Source organism: Tursiops truncatus, chromosome 10 (genome assembly GCF_011762595.2).
Source record: "Tursiops truncatus isolate mTurTru1 chromosome 10, mTurTru1.mat.Y, whole genome shotgun sequence".
NCBI classification, from domain to species: Eukaryota; Metazoa; Chordata; class Mammalia; order Artiodactyla; family Delphinidae; genus Tursiops; species Tursiops truncatus.
This window is the reverse complement of record NC_047043.1, coordinates 94991252-95018271: the sequence shown is the minus strand read 5'-3', so window position 1 is coordinate 95018271 and position 27020 is coordinate 94991252. Positions and strand designations below refer to the sequence as shown.

The following is a 27020-nucleotide window of genomic DNA, read 5'->3' as shown; positions in this document are numbered from 1 at the left end:
TGTCGTGTTCTTAGCTTGATAGTTAACTTCTTTCCCCGAGCAGGACCTTTTCTTCAAGCGAAAACGCACAGTGAACCATAACATATAAAACAGAGAAAATTGGCCCTGTTCCATTAAAGTGGAGGTGCAGGGCTTGGGGACTGTGCTCCTCTCTCTGACCTCCCTCTGCGTCCCTGCCTCGTATCCACAGTGGCCTTCAGGCCCCAAGATCCCTCCACAGGTCCCTGCGACAGATGCCTGTGCAGTCCTGCGTGCCCAGTACTCACTCCTAGTGGGTACGTTTGTTGACGAGAATAAAATTTAGATTTTTAGGTTGCCTAGTTAGTCGAGATTTGGAATAAAGCTGGATCATCACGAGGATTATTTCTCATAAGCCGTGAGAATCTAATGACCTGCCTTTCTCCTTAGAAATGTTTTTTCCTGAAGAGTGAGTTGGGAATATAGGAGCTGGGCATTTTCTCCTTGAAGAGTAAGGAATCAGCACTGATAATCTTGCTTGGACTGCTCTTTCTCTAGATGCATCCATTGTATTTCTTCTAACACACTTAGCTCTGTCAGTTTATCCAAAGACGTACTCCTCTGTGTGTAATTAAGTTCAAATTCCAGTAGTGGTTCCAAACAGGCTCTGTGGAATACTATAATCCTGCCGATTACTCTGTAGCGCAATTTAGAAGCACTGCATTCACTCCCTCTTTCTCTCTCTCTTAGGGAAAGAGTCACTGTGTAAGTTAGTGTATTGAAGGCTCTGAGAATTCCTTCGTCAAACATAATTGTTGGATTTTGTTTAATCCAGTAATTCCTAAATTTATTTGACCTTAAAACCTTTTTGTCCTTACAACTCATCTTGCAAAGCTAGTGTTTGTGAAGATAAACTTAGGGAGACATTGAACCACCTTTCTCTTTAGTTACATCCTCGTCCTGGGGTCTGGTCACATAAAAGAATTTCTGACATTTAAAAAATTTTCTCCACAACACCCCAACAGGCCACTTCTTTAATTTGGATACAGCCCTTCACCCATTCCGTGTAGATTCATATCAGAGTTGATTCAAAGGATACTCTTCCTTTTGAGGTCCTCAGATTCTTAGGACCCTTAAATGCATTACTGTTTCACCAAATCATGGAAGAAAGGTAAAGTAGCATTTTCATGTTTTGGGAAACATTTATCAGGCTTCGTATTTTAAAATTCATGACAGAAATTGTTGATTTCTGCTGGTGCTTTTCATTGTAAATGCCAGTGAACAGTAGAGTTTTCCATTAGAAATTCACAGTCGTAAGTTTTATCATCTATCCTAATAAAATTAAAAAAATGTTTTAGGTACAGACTTACTGAATTCCCTCACAGTGTTCTTGTATAAACTCCTACAAAAGGTTTTTCAGCTCTTGCTACCTTCTGTGATTTTATTTAACCATAATCTTATCAGTGTTGTAGAGTCCAATAGGCTGTCTGTCATTATAAGAAGAGTAATTTTCAGAAAAATGTAATCTGTTGAGGGTTTACAGGTCTTTCTGCAGTTATATAGTTATTTCTGGCTTTTAGACCATATTGATAGAGCATAAAAGAAATAACCTAGCCAGGGAATGGTACTGTTGGGTAATAGAGAAATGTTTGGTTGTTTTCACTCTGTATTCAACTGTATTCTCTCCCTCTCAGTGTGGCCTCTGGACCATTTGCATTAGATTTCCACGTGAAACCTTGTTAATAGAGATTTTAGGTTTCCACTTAAAGAGCTGAGTCAGAATTGGTGGGTGGTGTGGCCATGCGACTGAGAACTGCATTTTAAATAAGCTCTCCAGGTGGTTCTGAGATGCACTCAAGTTTGAGCAGCATGGCCTTGTGCCAGCTAGTTATATGCAAGTCTTTTGTAAAATCTTGTTTTTCTGGATAAACCTATTGCTTTCAAGTTCCTATTAATTCTTACCTGAAGTTTTGATATTTCATCTAAAAATGATTGCAGTTGTAGTGACTACCTTGAATACATGTTTATTAAGCACCTTATTGCTATAGTGTTGAGCCAGGTGATGTACTTAGAGAACCAGGTATAATCAGATTAAATAGATTAAAATTCACTCTGGGTTCCTGTTTAAATAATTGTCTCAAGTCATTGATACCCTTAGGTAGCTTGACTTCTACATATTCTATTTAAAGAAATAATGTTTCTTAATTGGTGTTTAGAGGGAGTATAAGAAAGTCATTCGATAGAGCTTTGTCATATTTAAAATTGTAGCTTAGTGCTTATCATTGTATTCGTTATGTAAATACAGTGAAGAGCCAGGTGGGGATTTTGCCGGTACACTTCTTAATGCCTTATATATTTGTTAATATAATTAATTGAAGTTGGAGGAAAAAAAAACAGTGCTGTGTTTCTTGCTGTTGTTTTCAGTTGTGTTCTTTTGAAGATGATCCCATAAATACTACCTACCCATCAACTGTCTGAATTCTTTTTCCATTGGTGGAATGAGTTGGGTAAAGCTAACCATCCCAACAAGTTTTCTTTTATTTCATCCAGTGCTTTTGCAAAATGATTGCCTTGGGCCTAAGCGGGCATGTTTGGCTATGCGTCAGAAATGTTTTTAAAGAAGCTATATATGATGATATTCTTAAATCCATAGCCTGACCCGCGATAGCATTTGTACTCTAAGCATCTGAGATAGCTGGTTTTATAGAGATTTGTGTGGAAACCATGGGCAGATTTTAGGAAAAGCATGCTTTAAAGAGGTAGTGAATAAGTTCACGTAAGTATGACCCTAATTTCTCATAGCATTTAGTCCACAAGCCTTCTGTATGAGTCCCAGGTCTGCATCTTTAGGCCAGGCCTCTCTGAGACCTAAACTAACTTTGTCTAAGTTTTGGCTGCCACCTAGACCCCTCTATCGGAATGTCCCACTGCCACTTTAGGTGCATCACTGTCAGAAAAATACTGTCAACTTTATTTGTAAATTTAATCCTTTTTCTCTTTCCTTTTTTGTCTTAATGGTTCTGCTATTCTCCCAGTCGCCTTGGTATTGAGTCAGAAGGTAAATTACTGTTTTACGTGAAAAGCATTGGATAATTCACAGTAAACCTCAGTGATCTCTTTTCTCCCTTTTCAGCTCTGTTCACAAGAGGAAGCCACTGCCTAAAACTGTATATAACTTGCTCTCAGATAGAGATTTAAAGAAAAAGCTAAAACAGCATGGATTATCTGTTCAAGGAAACAAACAACAGCTCATTAAAAGGCACCAAGAATTTGTACACATGTACAATGCCCAGTGTGATGCTTTGCATCCTAAATCAGGTAAAGTGATTAAACAATGAGTTGTGTTTATCCTCTGGATAAAGCAGTTTTGTGTGGCTTAGTGGTTGTAAAGCACAGAAAAAATTTTTAATACATTTTTGATAATAGGTAAGGTATGCAAATGTACTCCTTCTGAAGGTACCTAGAGTGTCCTGTGATAAGCCAGCCTTTCTCTCAGCCCGTCTCTCCGTCCCCCTTCCCTTCTTAGAGGCAACCACTGCTGCCAGCTTCTCATGAATATGAAGGTTGATCTAGAGACCGTGGCCTATAATCCTAGTTTTGCAACTTTATGACTGGGTGACTATGGGCAAATTACTTATTATATCTGACCTCGGTTTTCTCCCCCATAAAGTAAGAGTTATAATACTACCTACTTCATAGTGTTTTTGCGCAGAATAAATGATAAAATGCATGTAAAGTCCTAGCATAGTACCTTAGCAAGTAGTCAGCATTGAATAAATGTTACCATTAGATTATTAAGATTGTTATGCACAAAAATATATCCTTGATCATTATTGTTATAAAAATGTTAATTTTACATACATACTGCTTAATAGTTTGTTCTTTCCATTTAACCACACACAAATTTTGGAGTTCTTTCAGTTATTAGCATATGGATGGAATTACCTAATTAAAAAAAAACTAAAGTATAATATGCAAATAGGAACTTACACAAATTATAAATATATTGTTCAGTGAATTATCACAAAGCAAAGGGAAAGTGCCTTTGTAACCACTACTCAGATCAGTACCAGCATCACAGAAGCCCCCTCCCAATCACTACTACCTTCATTCTCACAGATGACCACCTTCTTGACTTCTCAAACCATCTATTCATTTGCCTATTTTTGCCTATATTTTATCTTTATATAAATGAAATAATAAGTAGCTTATGCATTCTTCTCAGTCTGATTTCATTTTTTTTACATTATGTTTATAAGGTTTATCCATATTTTTGTGTACAGTTGTGATTTTTAAAAATTTTTTGTTGCTGTAGCGTATTCTATTATATAAATATATTACACTGTCCATTCGGTGGCTGATGGACTTCTGGATTTTTCCTCTCTTTGGCTTTTAAGAATAATGCTGCTGTGAGTAACCTTTTGCAGGTCTCTTGGTGCTCGTAGGCACACGTGTTTGGGGGATGCGTATGCCTATCCCCCAAATTATGTTTTGGCAGATGTTCAGCTTTCGTGGGTACAGGCAGAAACTCAGTGCCAATGTGTGCTCTCATCAGGAGGGTACAAGATTCCAGTTTTTCCACATCCTTAACAACATCAATATTGTCAATTTTCCGTTTTGGCCATTCTGGTGGGTCCACAGTAGTGTCTCATTATGGTTTTAATTTTTGTTTCCCTAATGGCTTGTAGTGTTCAGCATATTTTTATATTGTTATTGGCCACCTGGATATTCTCTTTGGTGAAATACCCATTTAAGTCTTGTGCCCGATTTTTCTGTGCTGTGGATCTGTTGTTTCCTGATTTACTTGTGGGGGTACGTGAATTTTTCTGGATACACATCTTGCTGGGTGTATGTATGTTTCGCCTTTAATTTCATCTTTTCCCTCTCGTAATGGCTTCATTTGAGAGGTAGAAGTTTTAAATTTTATATCCAGTTCATTGCATTTTCCCACTGGTTAGTACTTTTTTGTCTGTGCCTACCGCAAGATCATGTTTTCTTCTAAGAGCATTATTCTTTTTGCTTCTACCTTTCGATCTACAGTTTATCTGGAATTGGTTTTAGCATACGTTGCGAGGTAAGGGGCGAGATTCTCTTGTTGTTTCCATATGGATAGCTGATTGATGTCACACCATTTATTGAAAAGCCATCCTTTACGCATTGAATTGTTGGTGCAGCTTGGTTGAGAATCAGCTAACCGTATATGTGTGGGTCTGGACATTGTTTTGTTCCATTGGGTCATTTATTTATCCTTGTGCCAGTAGTGCACTGTCTTAATTAGTTTATGAGTAATTTGTAATAGATCTTGCTGTCTGGTAATGTAGTTCCTCCAGCTTTGTTGTTTATTGAGATTGTCTATTTATATGTGAATGGGTATACAAATTGTGGTACAGCCATACAGTGGAACACAGCTTAGCAATAAAAATGAACTACTGATAAGTGCAACAACATGGATAAATCTCAAAAGCATTGTGCTAAGTGAAAGAAGCCAGATACAAAAGACAACACACTGTATAATTTTAAAAGTCCATTTATTTAGCATTTTGGAAAAGGCAAAACTATAGGGACATAGAAGAGATCAGTATGTCCCAGGGCCTGAGGGTAAGGGGGAGGGAATTTACTGCAGTGGGGCAGAAGAATTTGTGGGGGTGAAGGAAATGTTCTAGATTTTGGCTGAAATGATGACTAAATGACTGTTAATAGGCAACTGGGCTTGTCTCCAATCTTTGGCTATTCTGGATAAAGCTACTATAAACATGGGCTTATAGATTTTTATGTAGCCATGTGCTTTCATTTCTCTGGTATTTTCCTTTTCATTCAGTTAAAATATTTTCTAATTTTTGTTGTGATCTCTTTTACCCATGGGTTATTTGGAAGTGTTTTCAATTTCCAAATATTTGAATATTTCCCAGATATCTTTTTTTAAAATCACTTCTAATTTGATTCCATTGAAGTAGTTCTGTATGATTTCGGACCTTCTACCTTTATTGAGACTTGTTTTATAACTCAGCATTAGGTCTTCCTTGGTGAGTGTTCCTTAAGCACTTGAAAATTTTGGGTTTTTTTGTTCAGTGATCTGTAGTGTTAGTTATGTAAAGTTGCTAGGTAGTATGTTCCAGTATTCTACATCCTTGCTTGTGCTGTGTTTACTGATTCTATCAGTACTGAGAGGATTATTGACATCTCCAAGGGTATTTGTGGATTTTTAATTTTTCCTTTCAGTGTGCTCTGTTTTCTTTACATTTTGAATCTCAGTAATGAGGTGTATGTGCATTTAGTATTGTTATGGCTTCTTGATGAATTAACCTATTCACTATTATGACATATTTGTTTTAGTCTCTGGTAATATTCCATAAATAATAATCTTATTTCACTTTTTTCTTTAAACATACTGTGTCATTATATTTAAACTGTGTTTTTTGGTAAGCAGTATGTGGTTTGGATTTGCTTTTTAAACTTAATTTGGCAAGATATACCATTAAATTGTAGACTTTAAAACTTTTTCATTTAATCTATTTGGTTGGGTTTAAATCTACCCTCTTGCTCTTTATTTTCTCTTTGTCCTGTCCATTCTTTGTTTTTTTTTTCTTTTCTTGCTTCCTTTTAGATTATTTTTTAGTTCTCTAGTCTATCTCCACTGTTGGCTTATTAGCTGTACCTCTGTTTAATTTCTTTTAGCAGTTGTTCTAGAGTTTACCACGTGCATCTTAAACTTACCACAGTCTACCTTCAGATATTATTGTACTACGTGTTTAACATAAGGACCTTACCCTTTCCATCCTTGGTTTTATTGTCATAGATTTTTCTTCTATGTGTTATAAACCTCATAATACTTTGTTACCATTTTTGCTTTAAACTGTCAATTTTCCTTTAAAGAAATTTTAAAAATTGAAAAGGAAAGTCTCTATGTGCCTACACATTCACCATTTATAGTATTCCGTATTTCTTTGCTTAGATCCAGGTTTCCATCTGATGTCATTTTCTTTTGGTCTGAAAATCTTCATTTAATGTTTCTTGTAGTGCACATGTGTTGAGACAAGTTCTTTCTACTTTTATTTGTCCGAAAAAGTCTTAACTTTGCATTCTTTAAAAAAAAACCTTCATTTGGAAATAATCTTGAACTTATGGGAAGGTTGAAACATTATCATAAAGAACACATATGTACCGTTTATACAGATTCACCTGTTAACATTTTCCCCCATTTGGTTTGTGAATTACTGTTTCTCTCTCTTTATTAATGTATATGTGTTTGTGTGTGTGTACATCTTTATATACACATATATTTTTCTTAAACTATCTGAGAATAAGGCGTATAATCTTGTCTCCTGAATACTTTATTGTGTATTTCCTAAGAAAAGAGATATTCTCTTTTATTGCTGCAGTACAGTTATCAACTTTAGTAAATTCATCTTTGTTAAATAATTCTTTAATCTATCATCTCTATTCCAGTTTCAGCAGTTGACCCCGTAATGGCCTTTATGGATTTTTTCCCCCCTCCATTACATGATCCAGTTTTGGATCACATTATTAAATTTAGTTGTAATATCCTCTCAGTCTCTTTCAGTCTGGAACAATTCCTCAGCCTTTCTTTGTCTTCTATGACATTGACATTGGCATTTTAAAAGAATACAGTCTTTGTTGTTGTTGGGTTTTTTCCCCAAATAGAATATTCCTCATTTTGGCTTTGTCCTATGTTTCCTTATAATTATGTTCAGGTTGTGCATTCGTGGCCAGAATACTATATAAGTGATGTTTTGTCCTTCTCAGAATATCACCTCTAGAGGTATTTGACATCTTTGTGCCCTTCATTTGTGATGGCAGGTTTGATCACCTTGTCGATTTCTTCACTGTGTAGTTTCCTCATTACTCCTAGTAAGCAATCTGTAGAGAGACACTTTCATACCATCTAAATATTCTATACCTCATTAAAATCTCACGCCTGTATTTAGCATTCTTTGGTAATTTTTACCTGAACTAGTTTTTTCTGTGTAGTTGCACATGTTGATTTTCTAATTTTAGCCTTCCTTCCACATTTGCCAGTTGACACCTGCCATGGTTCTGAAAACAGGAGCCTTCCTTTCTTGTATTTAATTTGTCTATTATCAATATGGATTCACAGATTTATAGCTTATTTCCATCCTTAATTATTTTGGTGTTTATGTTTCTAGATTTGGCCAGTGGGAGCTTCTCCATGCTGATCCTTGGTCCTCATGCCATAGTTTCATTATTATCATTATTATTTTTTACCATTTCCTTATTTCTAGCATAACAAGGTAGTGATTCCCTGTCCCAGCCCTGGAATCAGCCATTTCCCTGAGAAGCTTTGGTTCTTTTGGGGGGAAAACAAGATAAGGCTACCAGCTATGCTCATTGCTACCTGGTACCTTTGCTTCTAGACTCTTCCAGCAGGTGGAGCTCAGGAATATATACACACATATACATATGCATACATGGATATGTGTATACATACACATGCATGTATGCCTGTATACTACATGTATATGTATGCATGTAAATCCACTTATACATATTAGAAATCATGAGAACATACCAATACCTTTACTTTCAATCCAGCCCCACAGAGGTCTTCTTTACCTTTCTCTATTTCATATTTGTATTTCCCTTTTTCGACAGGGAGAATCTTCCCTCTTAGTAGCATCAGCACGTTTACTAATTTGTTCAGTTCTGTAATATATCTAAAATCGCTTCAGAATTGCTTCATCTGTACTACTACACCTTTCTGCAACCAGAGAAAGAATTCCAGATTTTTTTTTAGTTCTCTCTACCCCAGTCTTCCCTTTCCCCTCCCCCATCACCTGCACTAAGGGTACATAGTCATTTACTGTGTTCATAAATTTTTTTTTCCCTTTATTGTGGTTATGTTATTTGAAGTAATATAGTGACAGTTCATTTGTTTCACTTTGTTTCCAATTAAAAAAATAAATTTATTTATTTATGTGTTTTTATTTTTGGCTGTGTTGGGTTTTCGTTGCTGCGTGCGGGCTTTCTCTAGTTGTGGTGAGTGGGGGCTACTCTTCGTTACAGTGCACGGGCTTCTCATTGCAGTGGCTTCTCTTGTTGCAGAGCATGGGCTCTAGGCGCACGGGCTTCAGTAGTTGTGGCTCGCGGGCTCAGTTGCTCCGTAGCATGTGAGATCTTCCTGGGCCAGGGCTCGAATCCATGTCCCCTGCATTGGCAGGCAGATTCTTAACCACTGTGCCACCAGGGAAGCCCTTTGTTTACAATTTTTATTGTCGTTATTTAGTTTCCTCTTCTAAGCATGAGAAATTAGTAACAGATATATCATGTAAACTGCTTTAAAGATATATACAGTTGACCCTTGAACAACATGGGTTTGAACTGCAGATTATATGCAGAGTTCTTTCAGTAAATATAGTACCTGTGTTTTAATTTTACAGATCTTTAAATTAACTAAGTGTGGGGGGAAGTTTGTGTGGCAGGCTGGGAGCATCATCAGTGTTTAGCTGGAGTAGGTCTGATATTGTCAGAAAGGTTTCTGATCTCTCCCTTTCACTGACCTTTGCTTAAAATAGATTTTCCTTGAGACTTTTTTTTTCTTTCTTCTGTGAGTGTTGGTGGTTCTGGATTGCAGGCTTCACCAGAGACGAGTCTGGGATATTGTGAAGATAAAAAGAAAACCCGGGGAACGTACCGCAGTGTTGTTCCTCAAATTCTGAGGTCCTTAGCCAGTCCATTTTCCTCCTTCCACTTTTCAGAATTCTCTTAACCTTGTCTGTTATATCCAGGGTTTGTAGTTATGCTTTGCAGGTAAGATTATGAGAAATGAGAAGAGACATGAGTCTAGGCCATCTTGTTTGGAAACAGAAGTCCTTGTTCATGTATGTATTTTTGATTTCTGTTTTAGGTGCAAACACATTAAGATTGTTAAGTCTTCTTGGTGACTTGACCGCTTTCTGTAATTTCCCTCTTTGTCCCTGATAACATTCATTGCTCTGGAGTCTCTTGCACCTCATATTAATATAGCTATTTCAGATTTCTTTTCATTGGTATTTACAGGATACATTGCTTTCCGTTCTTTGTTTTGAACCTATTTTGAATCTATGTCTTTTATTTAAAATTGGTTCTTTGTTGACAGTATATTGTTTGGCTTTTCTTGTTTAATCCAGTCTGCATTCTCTGGCTCTTATTAGTGCCTTTAGACCATTTACATTTGATGTAGTTGGCTTTCGACTTAGCATCTTGCTAGTTGTTTTGTTTGTTCCATCTGCTTTTTGTTCCTTCTATCCTTTTTTTTTTAAAATATCTTGGATTAATTGAGTATTTAAAAAATTATATTTCATTTCTACTATTGACTTACTATTGTACCTCTTTTTCAAAATTTTAGTGTTTGCCTTAGGGTTTACAGTATACACCTTTAATTAGTCACAGTCTACCTTCAGATAATAAACTGCTTTGCTTGTAGTATAAGAACCTTATACAACAGTTTACTCCCAGTCCCTAATTCTTTGTGCTGTTGTTGTCATGCTGTTAACACAATGCATTGCTATCGTTTTTCCTTTAAACAGACAATTATCTTTTATAGTAGTTAAAAATAAGAAAAGTATATTTCATATTTACCTTCATTTTTACCATTTCTAACACTTTGTTTCTTCTTATAGAGATGAATTTCTGGTTTTAAATTTCTTTTGCTTGAAGAAATTCCTTTAACCTTTTTTTTGGTACAGATCTGCTAATAATATATTCTGTCAGTTTTTGTTTGTCTCAGAAAGTCTTCATTTCTCTTTCACTTTTGAAAAATATTGCCCTTGATATAGAATTCTGGGTTGGTAGGTTTTTTCCCCAACACTTTAAATTCTTCATTCTGTTGTCTTCTGGATTGAATAGTTTTTGATGAGCAGTATGATGTAATACATGACTTTTATTGGTGTGGTATACCCCTTTTTCTCACTGGCTTCAAGATTTTCTTTGTGTGTCTATGTGTAGGTATATTATTGCGTTTTTGTTTTGTTATTTGTTCTGCTTGATATTCTTCAAGCTTCTTGCATTTGTGGTTTGACATCTTTCATTATATTTAGTAAATTCTGGCCATTAGATCTTCAAATATTTTCTCTCCCTTTTTTCTTCTTCTGGGATTTCTATTACGTGTATGTTAGGGCTTTTGATATTGTCTCACAGCTCTTAGTTGCTCTATTCTGGTTTTTTTGTGGTTTTTTTCCCCCTTTTTCTCTATTTCTGTTTGGGTAATACCATCGATCCCATTTTTAAGTTCACCTATTCTTTCCTTAGCTGGGTCAAGTTATCTCTGCTAATGTTTTTTTATTTCTAACATTTCTGTTTTATTCTTCTTGATGATTTCATCTCTCTCGTGAAATGCCCCATCTGTTCCTGCATGTTGTTCATCTTTTCCACTAGATGTAGCATATTAATCGTAGTTATTTTAAATTCCATGTCTGGTAGTTGTAACATCTGGGCAACTGATATCTGAGTTTGATTTTGTTATTGTTGTTTGTTTGCCTGCTTGTTCATATATCTTGTAAATTTTGGTTGAAAACCAGACTTAATACATGAGACTCTAAATGCTGAAGTAAATAGTATGAATGACTAAAAAATGGACTTGTCTCCTCTTCTGCTAGGACTTCACTGTGTGTGGTTGATTGGTTTGGATTTTGTTGTTGCTGTGGTTGTCCTCGGTTGACCACCACTTTCATATCCCTTGTGCTTTTTAGGTCGGTGCCTGAGCTACCAGAAGTTTGTTTGTTTGTTTTTAAAATGTACCTGTATCACTCGCACTTAGGTTTTCCCTGTGAACCTGTGCCTTAAGGAGTCTTTCCATGCTCACTTCTCTCCCAGTGGCTGATGACAGTTACCTGTCACTTGGAGTGTCCTGGCTCCGTGGTAGGGAACATGAGGTTGTTCTCTGTTATTCTAGCTTAGCCTCTGTCTTAGGCAGGCCCTTGATTCTGGGTCTCACAGGTGGGTCTCTCTCAGTGATCCTTTGCCTCCCCAGGTGGCAAGGGTCCTCTAGTGGTCTGAGCCCAGGGCAGTTTCCTGACCCCTCTGCCGGAGTAGAGGGTTTTGTTTGTTTACTTTTTCTCTGTTTACCTGTGCTCTGGGGACTTCAGTTTTGCTGACCTTCCCTCAGTGGCTTAATGCTTTTGTTTCCTAGGGTTAAAGATCTGATGGGGCTTCATGTCCTTCCTGCACTGGGGGCTGTTCTTTCCCAAGCCTGTATCCGGAGGGATACTTTTTCTAATTTCTCATCCTTCCCCCAGTAGTTCTTGAGAGTATCCAGTAAGGTCTATAGAAAACCTTGGAATGGGTGTGAGTCCCCTTGTGTCTAAGATTCCCAGGATTTTCATATTTTCATGGTGGTTCACCCTTGGCCTTTTGCAATTCATCAAAAAGTTTATCTGAGGGACTTTCCTGGCGGTCCAGTGGTTAAGACTATGTGCTTCCACTGCAGGGAGCGCGGGTTCGATCCCTGGTCTGGGAACTAAGATCTTGCATGCCTTGCTGTGCGGCCAAAAAAAAAAAGTTTATCTGAAATCTTCTTACCCAGCGGTAGGATAATCCTTGTTTTCTTATGTCAACCAGTACTCATGACCCCTCTCTTCTCTAAGGCACATGACTTTCCTTAGATTTCAGGCTAGTTGGTTTCCCTGTGACGTTAGTTCTGTTGGATTCGAGTAAAGTTACAGTTTTATAGGTTATCCGGCCTTTTCTCATTGTTAGGGTGAGAATGACACTATATCCAGCTCTTTACATCACAAACAGAATCAGAAGTCTCTCCGAAAGATTTAAGCCCCTAAATTGCATCTAATCCTAGTACAGTTTCCTTAATACCTTAGAAGAGAGTATGCCAGATGTTCTCTAACTTGAGTGATACTTGGGTTAGTGGATTGGGTAGAATGCAAGTGGTCCCTTTGCTTTCCTGTTATACCATGATTCACAGAGGGAGAGATTGTTTACATTGTTTCTACTGGTCTTATGATATTAGGGAGGCAAGAGGTACCTCTCAGTGCTTGAAAAACAAACTTTGAAATGAGGTAATTGCATTCTTAAATGATCCTCTCGAGGACTTTCAGTTTTGTAAAAAACTTTTTAATAGAGATTATTTGTAAGTTCTATAGAATTTCAGTTCTTACGGTGAAGAATATGGTGATTTCCCCTGTTTACCTGTTACCTGACTCAAACAGTTGTCAACTCATGCCTAATCGCCTGTTGTCTGTCATTTACATCCCTTCGTGGATTATTTTGAAGCAAATTCTAGATATAGTATCTTTTTATGTATAAATGTGTGTAAGGGATTGTAGTTTTTTCTCCCTATACTATATGTGTATTTTAGTCTTAATATGTTGGCCTAGTAGGCAGAAGGATAGCATTGGCAAATTTCATGCTATTTGCATTCAAAGGTATTTATATATGAGATGGAGTATATTTCAGATCTCTTTGATGTATGTGATTGGTAAATACACCTACTGACAAAAATTCTGGAGTCAAGGCCATCTACCCCCTAGTATTCGTAGACCTTTGTCTTTCCTTGCAAAGTAGACTGTTGTAACATTTTGTACATTGGAGTTTCAGTGGATATCCCCTAAGAATAGAATTCACTCTAACATTAATTTTCATATTCCATTGGAACTCTTGTTTATACCTATATCCTCAAAGGAAAGAGCAAAATGACTTTGCTGTACTCTTCCAGTTATATTTTAAACTGTAATTGCATGTGTAAAAGTTAAGTGTTTTAACTCTGTTATTTTTTTTTAACCCTTTTATTTTGAAATGACTTTAGACTTACAGAAAAATTACAAAGACAGGACAGGGAGTTCCTGTATACCCATCGTCCAGCTTCAGTGTTAAGAGTTTATATAACCAGGGTACATTGAACAACACCATGTAATTAATATTGGCTATATGCCCTTATTTTAACAGCTGCTGAAATAGTTCAAGAAATTGAAAATATGGAGAAGACTAGGATGCGTCTTGAAGCTAGTAAACTCAACGAAAGCGTATGTTGATGGTCTTTTTCAGTATCTCGGTAGAAATGAAGGAAGGAAAAGTCGAATACCCTACAAATTAAAGCAAACCAGTGTTAAATCTGTTCAGTGGGAAATGTACTAGAACACATTTCCATTTAATGTATTATGATTTACTTGCAGCTCATTTTAGCATTTTTATCATATTTAGAAGTCTTCTGGCACAAGATCAATCCAAAGTAGAGTTTATTGATGAATTACAGTTTTATGGAAAAAAGCATGTGCCCGTACATAAGGTAACCTTGGTATTGGTCCTTTTTCTGGTGGTTGCATTTAATAAGTTCTTCAACATTTAACCTCTGTGGCCCTTAAGATCTTCATCTGTAAAACTCAGGGGGTTAACTATTATAATCTCTAAGATCCCCTTTTAGCTCTGGCATTCTGCGATTCTATGGTTATACTGATGGTGAAATTAAGTAATTTTAAGAGTTGATGAGGATTGAGCATCTGTTGAGCTTACTGAGGGAATCAGAGACCTAAATTTCTTCACTATTGCCTTCCTCTAGCTTGATGGTCCAAAACTTGAGGAAAGGATACCAAAGAAGAAAATAGCCATTGTGTCCTTTGACACTAGAGGAAGTGTTTTGGGCTCTCCCAAGTAGACTTTTTTCCTAGACCATCGGTAATGTGTTTGTAAGGAAAGCAACAACCTTAGGGAAGTAAGTTTATAATCAGATAGTAGAAAAAAATGAGATTTTCATTGACTTTACTATTACCTGTGTGCTAACTATAAGACTATAATGAATCGTGTAAGTACATTTCAGATCTTTTAAGTCTAAAATTTTAAAAAGTGAATTAGAAATTTCACACGTGAAGTCTTGTATTATTGCATTTTCTCTGTATACCTTTGTGTAGACTTGGAAAAGTTAGGCTGGAAAAGGTAGAAGACAAACAAGAAGATCTGCCTTGTTAATGATCTGCTAAATGTCTCTTCAGTCTTGTAGTTTTATGTTACCTATTGTAGTAATGAATGTGGAAAATTAAATATTGAAAGTAGGAAGCTTAATTGATTGTTGTCTTAATACTTCATAAATTCTAATGGAATCAGTGTTGCATTTTCTACTGATGAAAAAAAGTGATGAGTAAAATGTATGTTAATTACAATATTCAAGAGAAGTAAACAGGAGTTAATCTTCCTAAGTCTATATAAAACAGACATGAGAGATTATTTTCCTCTATTTTAAACATCTCCATTTGAGATCTTAAAGTTTATAGTACTAATTTCTAATTTTTGTCATTTTTGGTAATTTTTAATTAAGAATTTTTGGATTTTTTAGATAATGGTTTTTACAAAGGACCAAACAGAAAAGGAAATAGATGAAATTCACAGTAACTATCGTAAGTTATGTAATATTTTCTTTGTTTACAAAGAACTTGGGTTACAGTTTTTCATCTTAAGTATTTTTATATTAATGTTTAATACAAACTTTCTTGTTAATATTACTTAAGAGACTGAATTTTGGTTGACTGTTTACTCAAGATGGTGACCTTTTTTTGTAACTATGTGTGTGGTCTTTGATTTGTGACTAACATTCTACTTTGAGCTTATCACTAAGCACTTTGCAACTATTAATTAGTTGCTCTCAAAGCATCTCTGTGAGAAGAAAATGGGATTAAAATGGAAACATTCCTGACTTGCCATCCTGTCCTCAGGCCAGTGACAGTATTTATGTAAAGAATTTCAGCACTCTGTAGCTTGCATATTTATGCTGAAGATAGTTTTCATTTTATTCATTATTACCAGCTTCCCAAATTTATCGCTTCATTTTCCTTAAATGACCTTTATATGTATCTTTCCCAGTGCTAGCACGTTACTGTTTTGTCAATTAGATAGCTGCTTATTCTTTGGCTGGTTGGTTGGTTTTTAGTTTAAATTTAAATTTAAGTGCCTGGCAAACAGTAGATAGTTAATATTTGCTGAATGAATATTCCACACATGATATGCCTTAGTTGTGCCAAAAGAATTATGCTTTCTTTTTTCACTTAAGCTTTGAAGGGGCAGATACAGCTGTGATCTGTGTGGGGCGGGAGGTTGAAGTACACAGGCACTAGATGTAGTTGTGATGGCCCGAGCCTTCTCGGAGTAGGGAAAGGAGGCTGGAGGATTCACGGACCAGAGGCTGAACCACAAAAGTTACAGCGCTGGTGCTCTAAAGATAGACAGATGTGATTGATCCTCTTTGATCAACCTTTGGGAAGCCAAAGTAATTTTTCTTGATACAGGAGCTAGAGAATATCAGATGATCACTGAAGTGGCAAAACTAAGGCCTGTAACAACAAGGAAACCAGAAAATTTGCATGGAACAAAAATAATTTAAATCACTAAAGGATGGTGTCTAACAATTACGCTACACTAAAGAAAACGTGGGTTTAGATATAGGCAAGAAAATATACAAATATCTATTGCCCACCATTTAAATATCTTTAAAAACTTTAATTTTACTAAATAGGTCAACATGTTAAATTAATTCACTTAGCTCTAAAATAAACCTTGGTATATACTTTGTTTTTTTAAACCTTTTGGGCACTTGCTAAAGCTCAAGCACTTGTTATTAACATTATAGTGTAGTTACAGTTTGATTTAGTATCAGGATCTAAATATACCATTGATGGTTCTTCTGTTTTTTAAACCTTTTTATTAATGTTTTAATGTACGTGAGTTTTTAATTTTTTTAATTTACTTTTTGGCTGTGTGGGGTCTTTTGTTGCTGAACGCAGGCTTTCTCTGGTTGAGGAGAGCAGGGGCTACTCTTCGTTGCGGTGCACGGCCTTCTCATTTTGGTGGCTTCTCTTGTTGTGGAGCACGGGCTGTAGGCACGTGGGCTTCAGTAGTTGTGGCTCGTGGGCTCTAGAGTGCAGGCTCAGTAGTTGTGGTGCACGGGCTTAGTTGCTCCGTGGCTTGTGGGATCTTCCCGGACCAGGGCTCGAACCCGTGTCTCCTGCATTGGCAGGCGGATTCTCAACCACTGCGCCACCAGGGAAGCCCATGTATGTGGTTTTTAAGCACATTTCTCTAAGGCTTATTAAAAACTCTGACTCCTCGCCACCTCCTTGTCTCCATCTTCATTTCCTAGAATTAACAACTGTCAAATCTTTTGGCTTTTGTTTTAGTAATTACCTTCATGTTTATAAAAGATTATTCTTTCTGCTATTTCTTGAAGTGTTTCAGTTTTCCATGTTAACAATTGATTGAAGTCCTAATTTGAAAAATGAAAATTTAGCTCTTTTGTACATCCTGACTCTTACCTTCTCCTCCCTCCCAATTTCTGAATATTGTCATAATTTTTTATAAGGTCAGTATTAGTTAGAGACATTGTATACAGTTTGAACCAGGCAACATACAATACTATGGTTATGAAGTGTGTCAGAGTATGCCACCACCCAAGAATATGCCACCATGACATGTTGCTTTGAGCAGAAGGCAATTGAGAAGCAGCAGAAAGGAAAGCTCTCTGCCTTCCGCCATTTGCCTAAGTGTAGGACACAATTACAAAGGTGTCTGTCCCTCCTCCCCTCTCTATCCCTAGAAGTAAGTTAGTCTTCCTGTTGACAGAGAAGGCTCTGACTTAAATCAGCATACCAGACTTCACTCTTGTTTACTGTGTTTTTCCTGGCCATCTCCCCATAACTGGCCTCCCACACACCTTTCTTTTTTTTTTTTTTTAATCTAGCTGAAGATGGTATTTAAGCCAGTGTTCTAAGTCACCTCCAAGTGGCTTAGAGTTACTTATTTTTCTCTGGGTATCTTCCATATATACATGAGGTATACATGTTAAAAAACATCTGTTTGTTTTTCTCATGTAAATTTGTCTTTTGTTATAAAGCCCCAGCTAAGAACTAAGAAGGTTAGAAGGGAGATTATTTTTCTTCCCTTACAGTTGTAATTCCTTTTAGGAAAACATTCTGTTTTCCCTATAATTAGTAATTTTATTTGCTTAGTTTTCTATTTATCTGATATTAATTTATCTGTAAACTTTCCATGAGAAATGTCAGTGACTTTCTGTTTACATTGAAACTCATAGATTGTTTATCAACTCACTATTTTCTCCAGAACCTCTTACCTGAAGCAGCCCCCAGCCCTTTTCCAGGCACTGTGACTGTGCTTTGGGCCTCCTTCATACCTACCCTGGAATTTCCTTTCACCAGCCTTCTGGGTATTCTCTCCTCCCTCCTGTGTCAGTTCACCTATTTCAGGATCCAAATCTGCCTCTTCTTTTTCCTTGTTTTGGTGGAATACATTTTTCCAGGCAAGTCTCTTGGGGAAAAAAAGGGTATATGGAGGAATACTTTTTGAGTCCATACATAGCTGGAAATATTACTTTTACTATTGATTTATTATTTGGCTTAGATAAATTGTCCACATAGCTAGTAAAAAGCAGGACTGGAAATTAAACCCACATTCATCCCATGCTCAATTTGAAGCCCTTTGCACTGTAGCGTGCTTTGAATCTGAGTGAATAGCTTGTATGTTGAGAACTTCTTTTGAGTGGGGGTGGGGGTGCGCTAAGCTTTACTTTCAGGTTATCTTGCTTAAAAAAAAGCTTAATTTTATGAATGAGTTACTTCGGTAGTTTTGTGATGATATATCTTTCTTATTTTCTTTAGCAGTCTTTTGGATAGATTTATCTTCACGAGTCCCTCTTTTAGAAGAGGAGAGAAACAGTGAAATCAATTTGAGGCTTAGTTGCAGATCTGTAAAGTGTATTTGATACAGAGTTGAATCAAATGAGTTTATTGAGTTACCTGCGGGTTTCAGGTTGCACATGCTTTTGGTAGGTCTTCTTAATTAAGACTGAATTGCTTCAGTAAGAGGCAGAATCTTAGCCTGAAGGAAGTTACTCTACTTGCCTAACTGCCATGACAGACATATTTTGGGGATCTTCACGCTCTTCACCTTGGTAAAATATAGTTTTATACGCTGCCAAGAAAAAAAAGACAAACCTCCAGTGAACACCCCGGGATTACCTCCTGTAACTTTTCCTGAGAGCACCAGCTTAGTCCTGTTAAGTAGGCAAGGCATTTTAGCTTAATATGTTCCTTTGTTTTTTTAATTTGGTTGTTCACTAATTCAGTAAATGTTTATTGAGCATCTACTATGTGCTAGCTGTTCTTCTAGGTAGTGAGTATAGAGCAGTGAGCAAGATACATAAATTTCTCATCATGGAGCTTATATTCTAATAGCAGACAGATAAATAACAGTAAATCAGCAGATGATTATAACAATTTTAGGTGGCAGATGCTATAAAGAAAATAAAGCAGAGTAATTTATAGAAATTATGGGGGCATTAGATAATGTAGTCAAGAAAAGGTTTTTCTTGAGGAGTTGACATTTGAGATGAGTCATAAGTAAAAGAAAAAATCGAAATGGGCTTCGCTGGTGGCACAGTGGTTGAGAATCTGCCTGCCAATGCAGGGGACACGGGTTTGAGCCCTGGTCTCGGAAGATCCCACATGCCGTGGAGCAGCTAGGCCCGTGAGCCACAACTACTGAGCCTGCGCATCTGGAGCTTGTGCTCTGCAACAGGAGAGGCTGCGACAGTGAGAGGCCCACGCACCACGATGAAGAGTGGCCCCTGCTTGCCGCAACTAGAGAAAGCCCTCATGCAGAAACGAAGACCCAACACAGCCAAAAAATAAAATTAAATAAATAAAAAATGACGTAAAATTACAAAAAAACAAAACAATATTGCTAGCGGAACTTCCCTGGTGGTGCAGTGGTTAAGACTCCGTGCTCCTAATGCAGGGGGCTTCGGTTTGATCCCCGGTCAGGCGCAGACAAAAAAAAAAAAAAATTGAAATGAGAATAAAGGCAGCCATTCACAGAGCCGGAGGAAGAGTATTGCAGGCAGAGGGAGCGTCAGGGGCAGAGGTGCTGAGGTAGACACAGCGTCGGCGGGTGTGAGTGGAGTGTAGTGAGCGAAGCGGAAGAGTGGTGTACAGGGAGGCAGGGCCAGGTCCCGGAAGGAAAGACCTTGTAAGAGTGTACTGGGCTTTATTCTTCCTGCAGTGGGAAGTCATTGGAGAGTTTAGAAAGACAAGTAATATGATTTTATTTATGTCTAAAAAGATGGCATCTGCTGAATACAGAATAAATTGTAAGGTGGCAAGAAATAGTAAGAAAACTAACCGAAAGGCTCTTCACTCAGGCAATATTTATGGATCACCCAGACAGTATTCTAGGTATTGGGAATATAACATTAAAGAAACAGACCAAGTCTCTGCCCACATGGAGCTTACACTGTATTGGGAATAGTCAGACAGTAAACAAACGAGTAAGATGTGTCAGATAGTGATACATGCTAGGAAGAGACTTAAGGTAGGGAGAGAAAGTGATGGAGCTGCTTGACCAGAAGGGCTCCTTTAAGAAGGGTGATGTGATGTTTGAGAAGAGACCTGAATGAAGTGAGGCCATTTTAGTAAATTAGGTCAGGGATGTGGCATTTCTAGAGTGGTAGCAGAAGTAAAATACACAATTCAAGGTAAACTTTCAAAGTAGAACCAATAGTACTTGCTGATGAATTTAATATAGGGGGTGAATAAAAGAGGAATCAAGAATGACCCCTGCATTTTTGGTTCAAGCACCTGGAGAAGTGATGATGCCATTTACTGAGATGGAGACCAGGGTGAGGATTGTGGATGGGGAAATGGAATCAAAATTCCTATTTTGTCTGTGTTAAGTTTTGGGTTTTAGTGGATATCCAAGTGGAAAAGAGAATTAGGCATGAATGGATGAATCTATCTAACTAAAAAGACATGTGCTTTAAAATTGTATACTTAGATACAATTAGCTGGGAGAAGAGGTCTGTGGGGAACAGAGCCTAAGGCTAAGCCCTGGGGCACCCCAACGTTTAGAGCAACAGTTCTCAGTTCTCTAAGCCTCTGTACACCCTTAAAACTTGTCTAGGGCACCAAAGAGCTTTCATTTGTGTGGGTTATAGTTGTTGATATGTATCATATTACAGATTAAAGCTTGGGGGACTTCTGCTTCTGGCCAAGACAGAATAACTGGGACCTGATAACAACCCCCCCGCCCCCCCCCCCAAAAAAACAACAAACAACCACTGTAAATGGACAAAACATATGAAATAGTTTTCAAGACGTTAGACATTAGGTAACAAAGGACAGGAATCTCTGAGAGATGGAAAAATTTATTATACAAGCCCTATAATAGAGTTTCTAGGCTCCGTGTTGGGCAGGGAGATCCTAGGCAGAGCTTGGGGGGCTCTGAGTTAAGGAGAAAGAAAGACCAGAGAAACTGAAGGAGCTGAAGTTTGCAAGACAGAGTGCGGAGAAGAGAAAGTTGCACTGAAGAGAGAACCCCGGGGGTCTGCAGAAGGTCACCTTGTGAGTTCATTCAGTGCACAAAGTCTGTTCACAAAGCCCTCTGAAGATCACCAATATTTGGAAACTAAATAATACACTTCCAAATAACACATGGGTCTAAGAAAAATTAAAACCGAGAAATTTCAAAAATATTTATTAACTTATTTAAAAACAACAATAAGTTCATTATATTAACATAAATCATAAATGGCATATTTTGGTAAAAAGATAACTTTCCCAGCACAGAAAAATCAAAGTAAATGGAGATTTCTACTCCTAGCCCAGATGGAATAACAGACTGTATTTACTTTTCTCCCTTAAAAGCTGGAAAACCAGATGAAATATATAAATCAGTAGATTTTCAGATATTGGAAAAAGGTAGCACAGGACTGTTTCCCCTGAGAGAAAGAAAACAAATAAGATGGTGAGCTCTACAGGTCCAGCAGCTTGCAGGCAGCTTTAAGGTCCCGGGTGGGGGAACCTCAAAATAATCACTAAATAGGTACAAAAATATAAAATTAACAATATCCTATTGAAATTACCAGGAATTCAAAGAAGCAAAAAATAACATCCTAGAAAAGAGAAAAATCAATTAATAGAACCAGACCCAGCAATGACAGAGACGATGAAACTAGTAGATAAAACTGTTTAAACAACATTTACAAATATGTTCTTTAGAAGAAGGAAGAATGAGGGAGGGTCATGCTGAGTTGAGAAATGGACAGTATTAAAAAAAGACCAAAAAGGGAGTTCCGTGGCAGTCCAGTGGTTAGGAGTCCTCGCTTTCACTGACCCGGGTTTGATCCCTGGTTGGGGAACTAGATCCCAGAAGGCGCACAGTGTGGCCAAAAAACGAAAACAAAAACAAAAAAAACAAATGGAATTCCTTAGATGACATACATACTTGAATTGAAAAATATTCTGGCTGAGGTAAATGCAGATTAGGGAATAAATTGAACTGAATGAAAGGACATCATAGCAATGTGTGTTGCAGCTAAAGCAATGCTTAGAAGGAAATGTGTAGCATTAAAAGCTTATATTAGAAAAGAGAAGAGGTTTTAAATTTGTTATCTATGCTTTCATCTTAAGAAACTAGGGAAAGAAGGGCAAATTCCATCCTAAGTAAGCAGATGGAGAGTAACAGTGAAGAGCAGAAATCAGTGAAATTGAAGACAGAAAAATAACAGAAAATCTATGAAACCACAAGCTGTTTGTAAAGGTCAACAAAATTGGGAACCCTCTAGCAAGCCTGATTAGGACAAAAAGAGAGAAAGCACAAATTGCCAATATCAGGAATAAAAGAGGGAGAATTACTAAGTATCCTATTGATATTAAAAGCACAGTAAGGGAATATTATGAATAACTTCATGCCAGTCAGTGTGGAAACATACATGAAATGGACAAGTTTCTTGAAAGACACAAATTACCAAACCTTACTCAAGAAGAAATAGATAAGGTTGAATAGCCCTATATCTAGTAAATGAATTGAATTTGCATCCCCAGGAAGAAAACTCCAGATCCAGTTGGCATCCTGGTGTGAATTCTATGAAACACATAAGGAAGGAAATAATACCAATTCTACAAAATTTTTTCTAAAAAATTGAAAAAGAAGGAATACTTCCTACCTCATTTTATGAAGCTAAAGTTTCCATGAAAGTTAAAACCAGACAAGGGTAGTATAGTAAAAAGTTCTGACCAATATTCCTCATGAAAATAGATGCAAAAATTCTTAACAATATTTTAGTAAATCAAATCCAGCACAACATAAAAAGGATAATGCATTATAACCAAGTGGAATTTATCCTAAGAATGCAAGATTGGTTTCATGTTAGAAAATTAATCAATATAATTCAGTGTATTAACAGAGTGGGGAAAAAACCACTATAATTTTATAGGTAGATGCAGAATAAGTATATGTCAAAGTTGAACACCCATTAGTAATAAAAACTCTCACTAAATGAGAATTTTTTAAATTCTTTAATTTAAAATTTTTTAAATTCTTTAATTTAAAAATTTAAAATTTTTAAATTAAATCTGGTATAGCAGGGATCCCCAACCCCTGGGCTGTGGACCGGTACCAGTCCACGGCCTGTTAGGAACCAGGCCGCACATCAGGAGGTGAGCGGTGGGCGAGCGAGTGAAGCTTCATCTGCCGCTCCCCGTTGCTCCCGTTACCACCTGAACCATCCTCCAACGCCGGTCTGTGGAAAACTTGTCTTCCATGAAATCAGTCCCTGGTGCAAAAAGGTTGGGGACCGCTCTGGTATAGGATATCTGAAAAACCTCCAACTAACATCATATTTAATGGTAAAATATTGAATGCTTCTCTTCTGACTAGGAACAGGGTAGAGAAGTCTATTCTTACCACTTTTGTTCAGCATTGTACCGTGGGTCCTTGCCAGTGTGATAAGGCAAGAAAGAGAAGTAATATTCAGATTTGAAAGGAAGAAATAAGACTTTTTGTTCACAGTTGACATGATCATCTTTCACAAGTAGTATGAATCGTAAAAGAAAAAGAAAAAAGTGATAAATTATATTTCATTAAAACACAAGCTTTTACACTTCAGAAGACAAATATGAAGGGACTTCCCTGGCGGTCCGGTTGTTAAGACTCCATGTTTCCACTGCAGGGGGCGTGGGTTCGATTCCTGGTAGGGAAACTAAGATCCCACATGCTGCATGGTGCGGCAAAAAAAAAAAAAAAAAAAAAGAGAAAAACGAAAATGAAAAAGCAAGTCACAGATTGTGAGAAAATATTGTAAAATTTATATTTGACAAAGTGCTAGTATCTGTATTATATAAAGAACTCTTAAAATTCAGTAAGTCCTAGGATGTATTTTTTAAAAGCGCAGATATTTAAACATCTTCAGAGAAGGAGATACTCAAATACCAAATAACCACATGAAAAGATATGGTTATTTTAGTGGCAAAAAAGAAAAAAGAAAGAAAGAAAGGGTAATCCCAAGTGTTGACCAGGATGTAGAGCTAATGGAACTCTTATACATTGCTGGTGAGAATGCAATATGATACAGCCACTTAGATAAACAGTTTAGTAGTCTGTTATGAATGGAAACATAAACCTACCTACCAGTAATTCTACTCCTAGCTATTTACCCAGCAGAAGTGAAAGCATATGTCCACATCTAGATTTTTATTTTTTTATAAATTTATTTATTTTATTTTATTTATTTTTGGCTGCGTTGGGTCTTTGTTGCTGCGTGCGGGCTTTCTCTAGTTGCGGTGAGCGGGGGCTGCTCTTCATTGCAGTGTGTGGGCTTCTCACTGCGGTGGCTTCTCGTTGCGGAGCATGGGCTCCAGGCACATGGGCTTTGGTAGTTGTGGCATGCGGGCTCAGTAGTTGTGGTGCACGGGCTTAGTTGCTCCGCAGCATATGGAATCTTCCCGGACCAGGGCTCAAACCCATGACCCCTGCATTGGCAGGCGGATTCTTAACCACTGAGCTCCTAGGGAAGTCCCAATAGTTTACTTCTTTTTAGAGCTGAATGACACTCCACTCTCTGGATGTACCACAGTTTATTATCCATTAACCTAACGAAGGACATCTTGGTTGTTTCCTCTTTCCATTTTTAATGCACTCTGGCACTTTTTATTCTATTCATTTTTTTTGCGGTACGCGGGCCTCTCACTGCCGTGGCCTCTCCCGTTGCGGAGCACAGGCTCCGGACGTGCAGGCTCAGCAGCCATGGCTCACGGGCCCAGCCGCTCCGTGGCATGTGGGATCTTCCCGGACCGGGGCACGAACCCGTGTCCCCTGCATCAGCAGGCGGACTCTCAACCACTGCACCACCAGGGAAGCCCCATCCTATTCTTATTATTGTTTTAAGAAAAAAATGCTGGTCTGGATCTACTAAGTTGTTTTCACAACCCACACTCTGTTTCAAAAGCACGGTCCCGTCCTAGGCTTATTTGTATGCAGTGGGAAAGATTCACAAGAGAGGGGGAAATAGATGATAGAGTAAAGGATAATTGCACATACTGTATCACTGTATTACAGTATGTATCACATACTGTAAGAAGGCCTTAGTGATGGCATCCAGAGCATAAATTAGCAGTTGGCCCTTAATTGCAGCAAGGATCACCGTTTCATGCTAACTGCCAGGAAGATACATCATGTGTGCACAGATGAAGTAGTGGTAGTTGGAAGACGACAGAGTTCCTGTTAGAACTTTTCTGTAGTTTCAAAGTAGTGTGAGCCCAACTGAGAAGGGAGTGTTGGAGGTTTGGAGAAAGTATGAAGTCGACATTTTGGAGAATTGTAAAGCAAAGTTTACTTGAGAAATGTAGAAAAGTTGTACGATAGTGCCGAGTGCTTGTTTGAGACTTACGGTCATGAATTTAAAGTGAGGCTAGTCAGTTCAGGTTAAATGAATGAATCCTGAGTGAATGTTAGCCTTTAGTGTTAATCTGTTCTTCATCCGTGTTTGCTGCGTGGGTGTCATAGGTAGTTGCGGAAAAAAAGACGTGAGATTTTACTTTGGGAGACACTGACTTCAGACTCACTCTGTGACTTAAAGTAAATGAGTATGTATCTCAGTGACATCACTTTAGAGGCTAGAGTCTGTCCCACTCTCGGGATCCTGGTTTTGGTGCACCCCTGGGTTCACGGGCAGACCCAGAGATACTCTGGCTGTAAACGCTGCTCTAAAAAAAGAGCAGGTGAGGTGGTGAGGGCATGAAGGGCTTGACTTGGCACTAGAAAAGATGATGGTATTTCAACTTGGTGAGGCAGAAAGGGTGGTATGATTCAAGTATTAAAAATCTTGAAGAGTATGCCTTGGTTCAATGTGGGCTTATTCGTCAGCTCCTACCACTGTCTGAACCACTTAAAACTTTTAAGAGGTAAATTCAGGGCATTGAGCCAGCAGAACTGAGACTTTAAACTCTAAAGTTCTCCTTGCCAAATGGCAGAACTCCTAAAATGAGGTGGAGAAATGCGTGGGAACAATTTTATTAGTGATAATCTCTTGGCATTGTTCATTTTTTGAGGGGTTATTGGACTTCTTGGGCCAAAGCCAAAGCTGTGGTTGCCATTTACTTTTTGCTTTCCAGCCTAGCTGTAGGGGTAATTAGATTTAAAAAGAAAATCTCTTCTAAACCTGGGATTTTATTACTTTAGAAGATAAAGTCATTAAGCCTCCTTAGCTGTTATGAGATTACTTTAGCAAGTTTCCTGAGTCATTCTAAATCCACAATCCATAAGTACACAACGGAGGAGCCTTACTAGCAGGAGAAGCCTTACTAGCAGAATGGCCCAGGCTGATCTGCTTAAATTATGTCGACCCCATAGTGCTGTGTTACCCTTGCCTAACACAAACTACATAAGGATGGCAGTGGTGGCAGCCCATTGATTCTGGGGAGCTGAACAAGTACAAAGTAATTGTTCTCAAATGTATAGAGTTAAATAGGACTTAAAAGAAATCACCTAGCTTGTATTCTACATGAGATCTCACCTATTTCTGAAGAGCTAATTTTTTCTAGTAATCTTTACGGGCAGCTTATATTTTGCTGAAATTTTAACCAGTCTCTTATTTAAAATTTACCAGACACTTTGCAACCCAACACATTAGTTTCACTGGGAGTTTTCATACACATACCATGCACATAAATATGTTGGAATTAGGAGCATTCTGTCCCTAATGTCCAAAGAACAGTCACATGTATAGATCAGGAATATTGAAATGAATATGCAAATGGAGGGAAAAC

General features: G+C 37.6%; 1 protein-coding gene across 6 annotated transcripts in view; it reads left to right on the top strand.

The window, feature by feature from the left end:
* Positions 1 to 27020, top strand: part of RAD18 (RAD18 E3 ubiquitin protein ligase) — a 111935-nt gene that overhangs the window by 44259 nt on the left and 40656 nt on the right. For 5 of the 6 annotated variants that reach the window (XM_073787604.1, XM_019944661.3, XM_019944659.3 and 2 more), the window contains 3 exons: positions 3092 to 3276; positions 13870 to 13946; positions 15251 to 15311. In XM_073787604.1, coding sequence (XP_073643705.1) covers positions 3092 to 3276; positions 13870 to 13946; positions 15251 to 15311 — 323 coding nt within the window. The remainder of the gene's footprint in view (positions 1 to 3091; positions 3277 to 13869; positions 13947 to 15250; positions 15312 to 27020) is intronic. The other variant, XM_019944660.3, reaches the window with a different exon arrangement.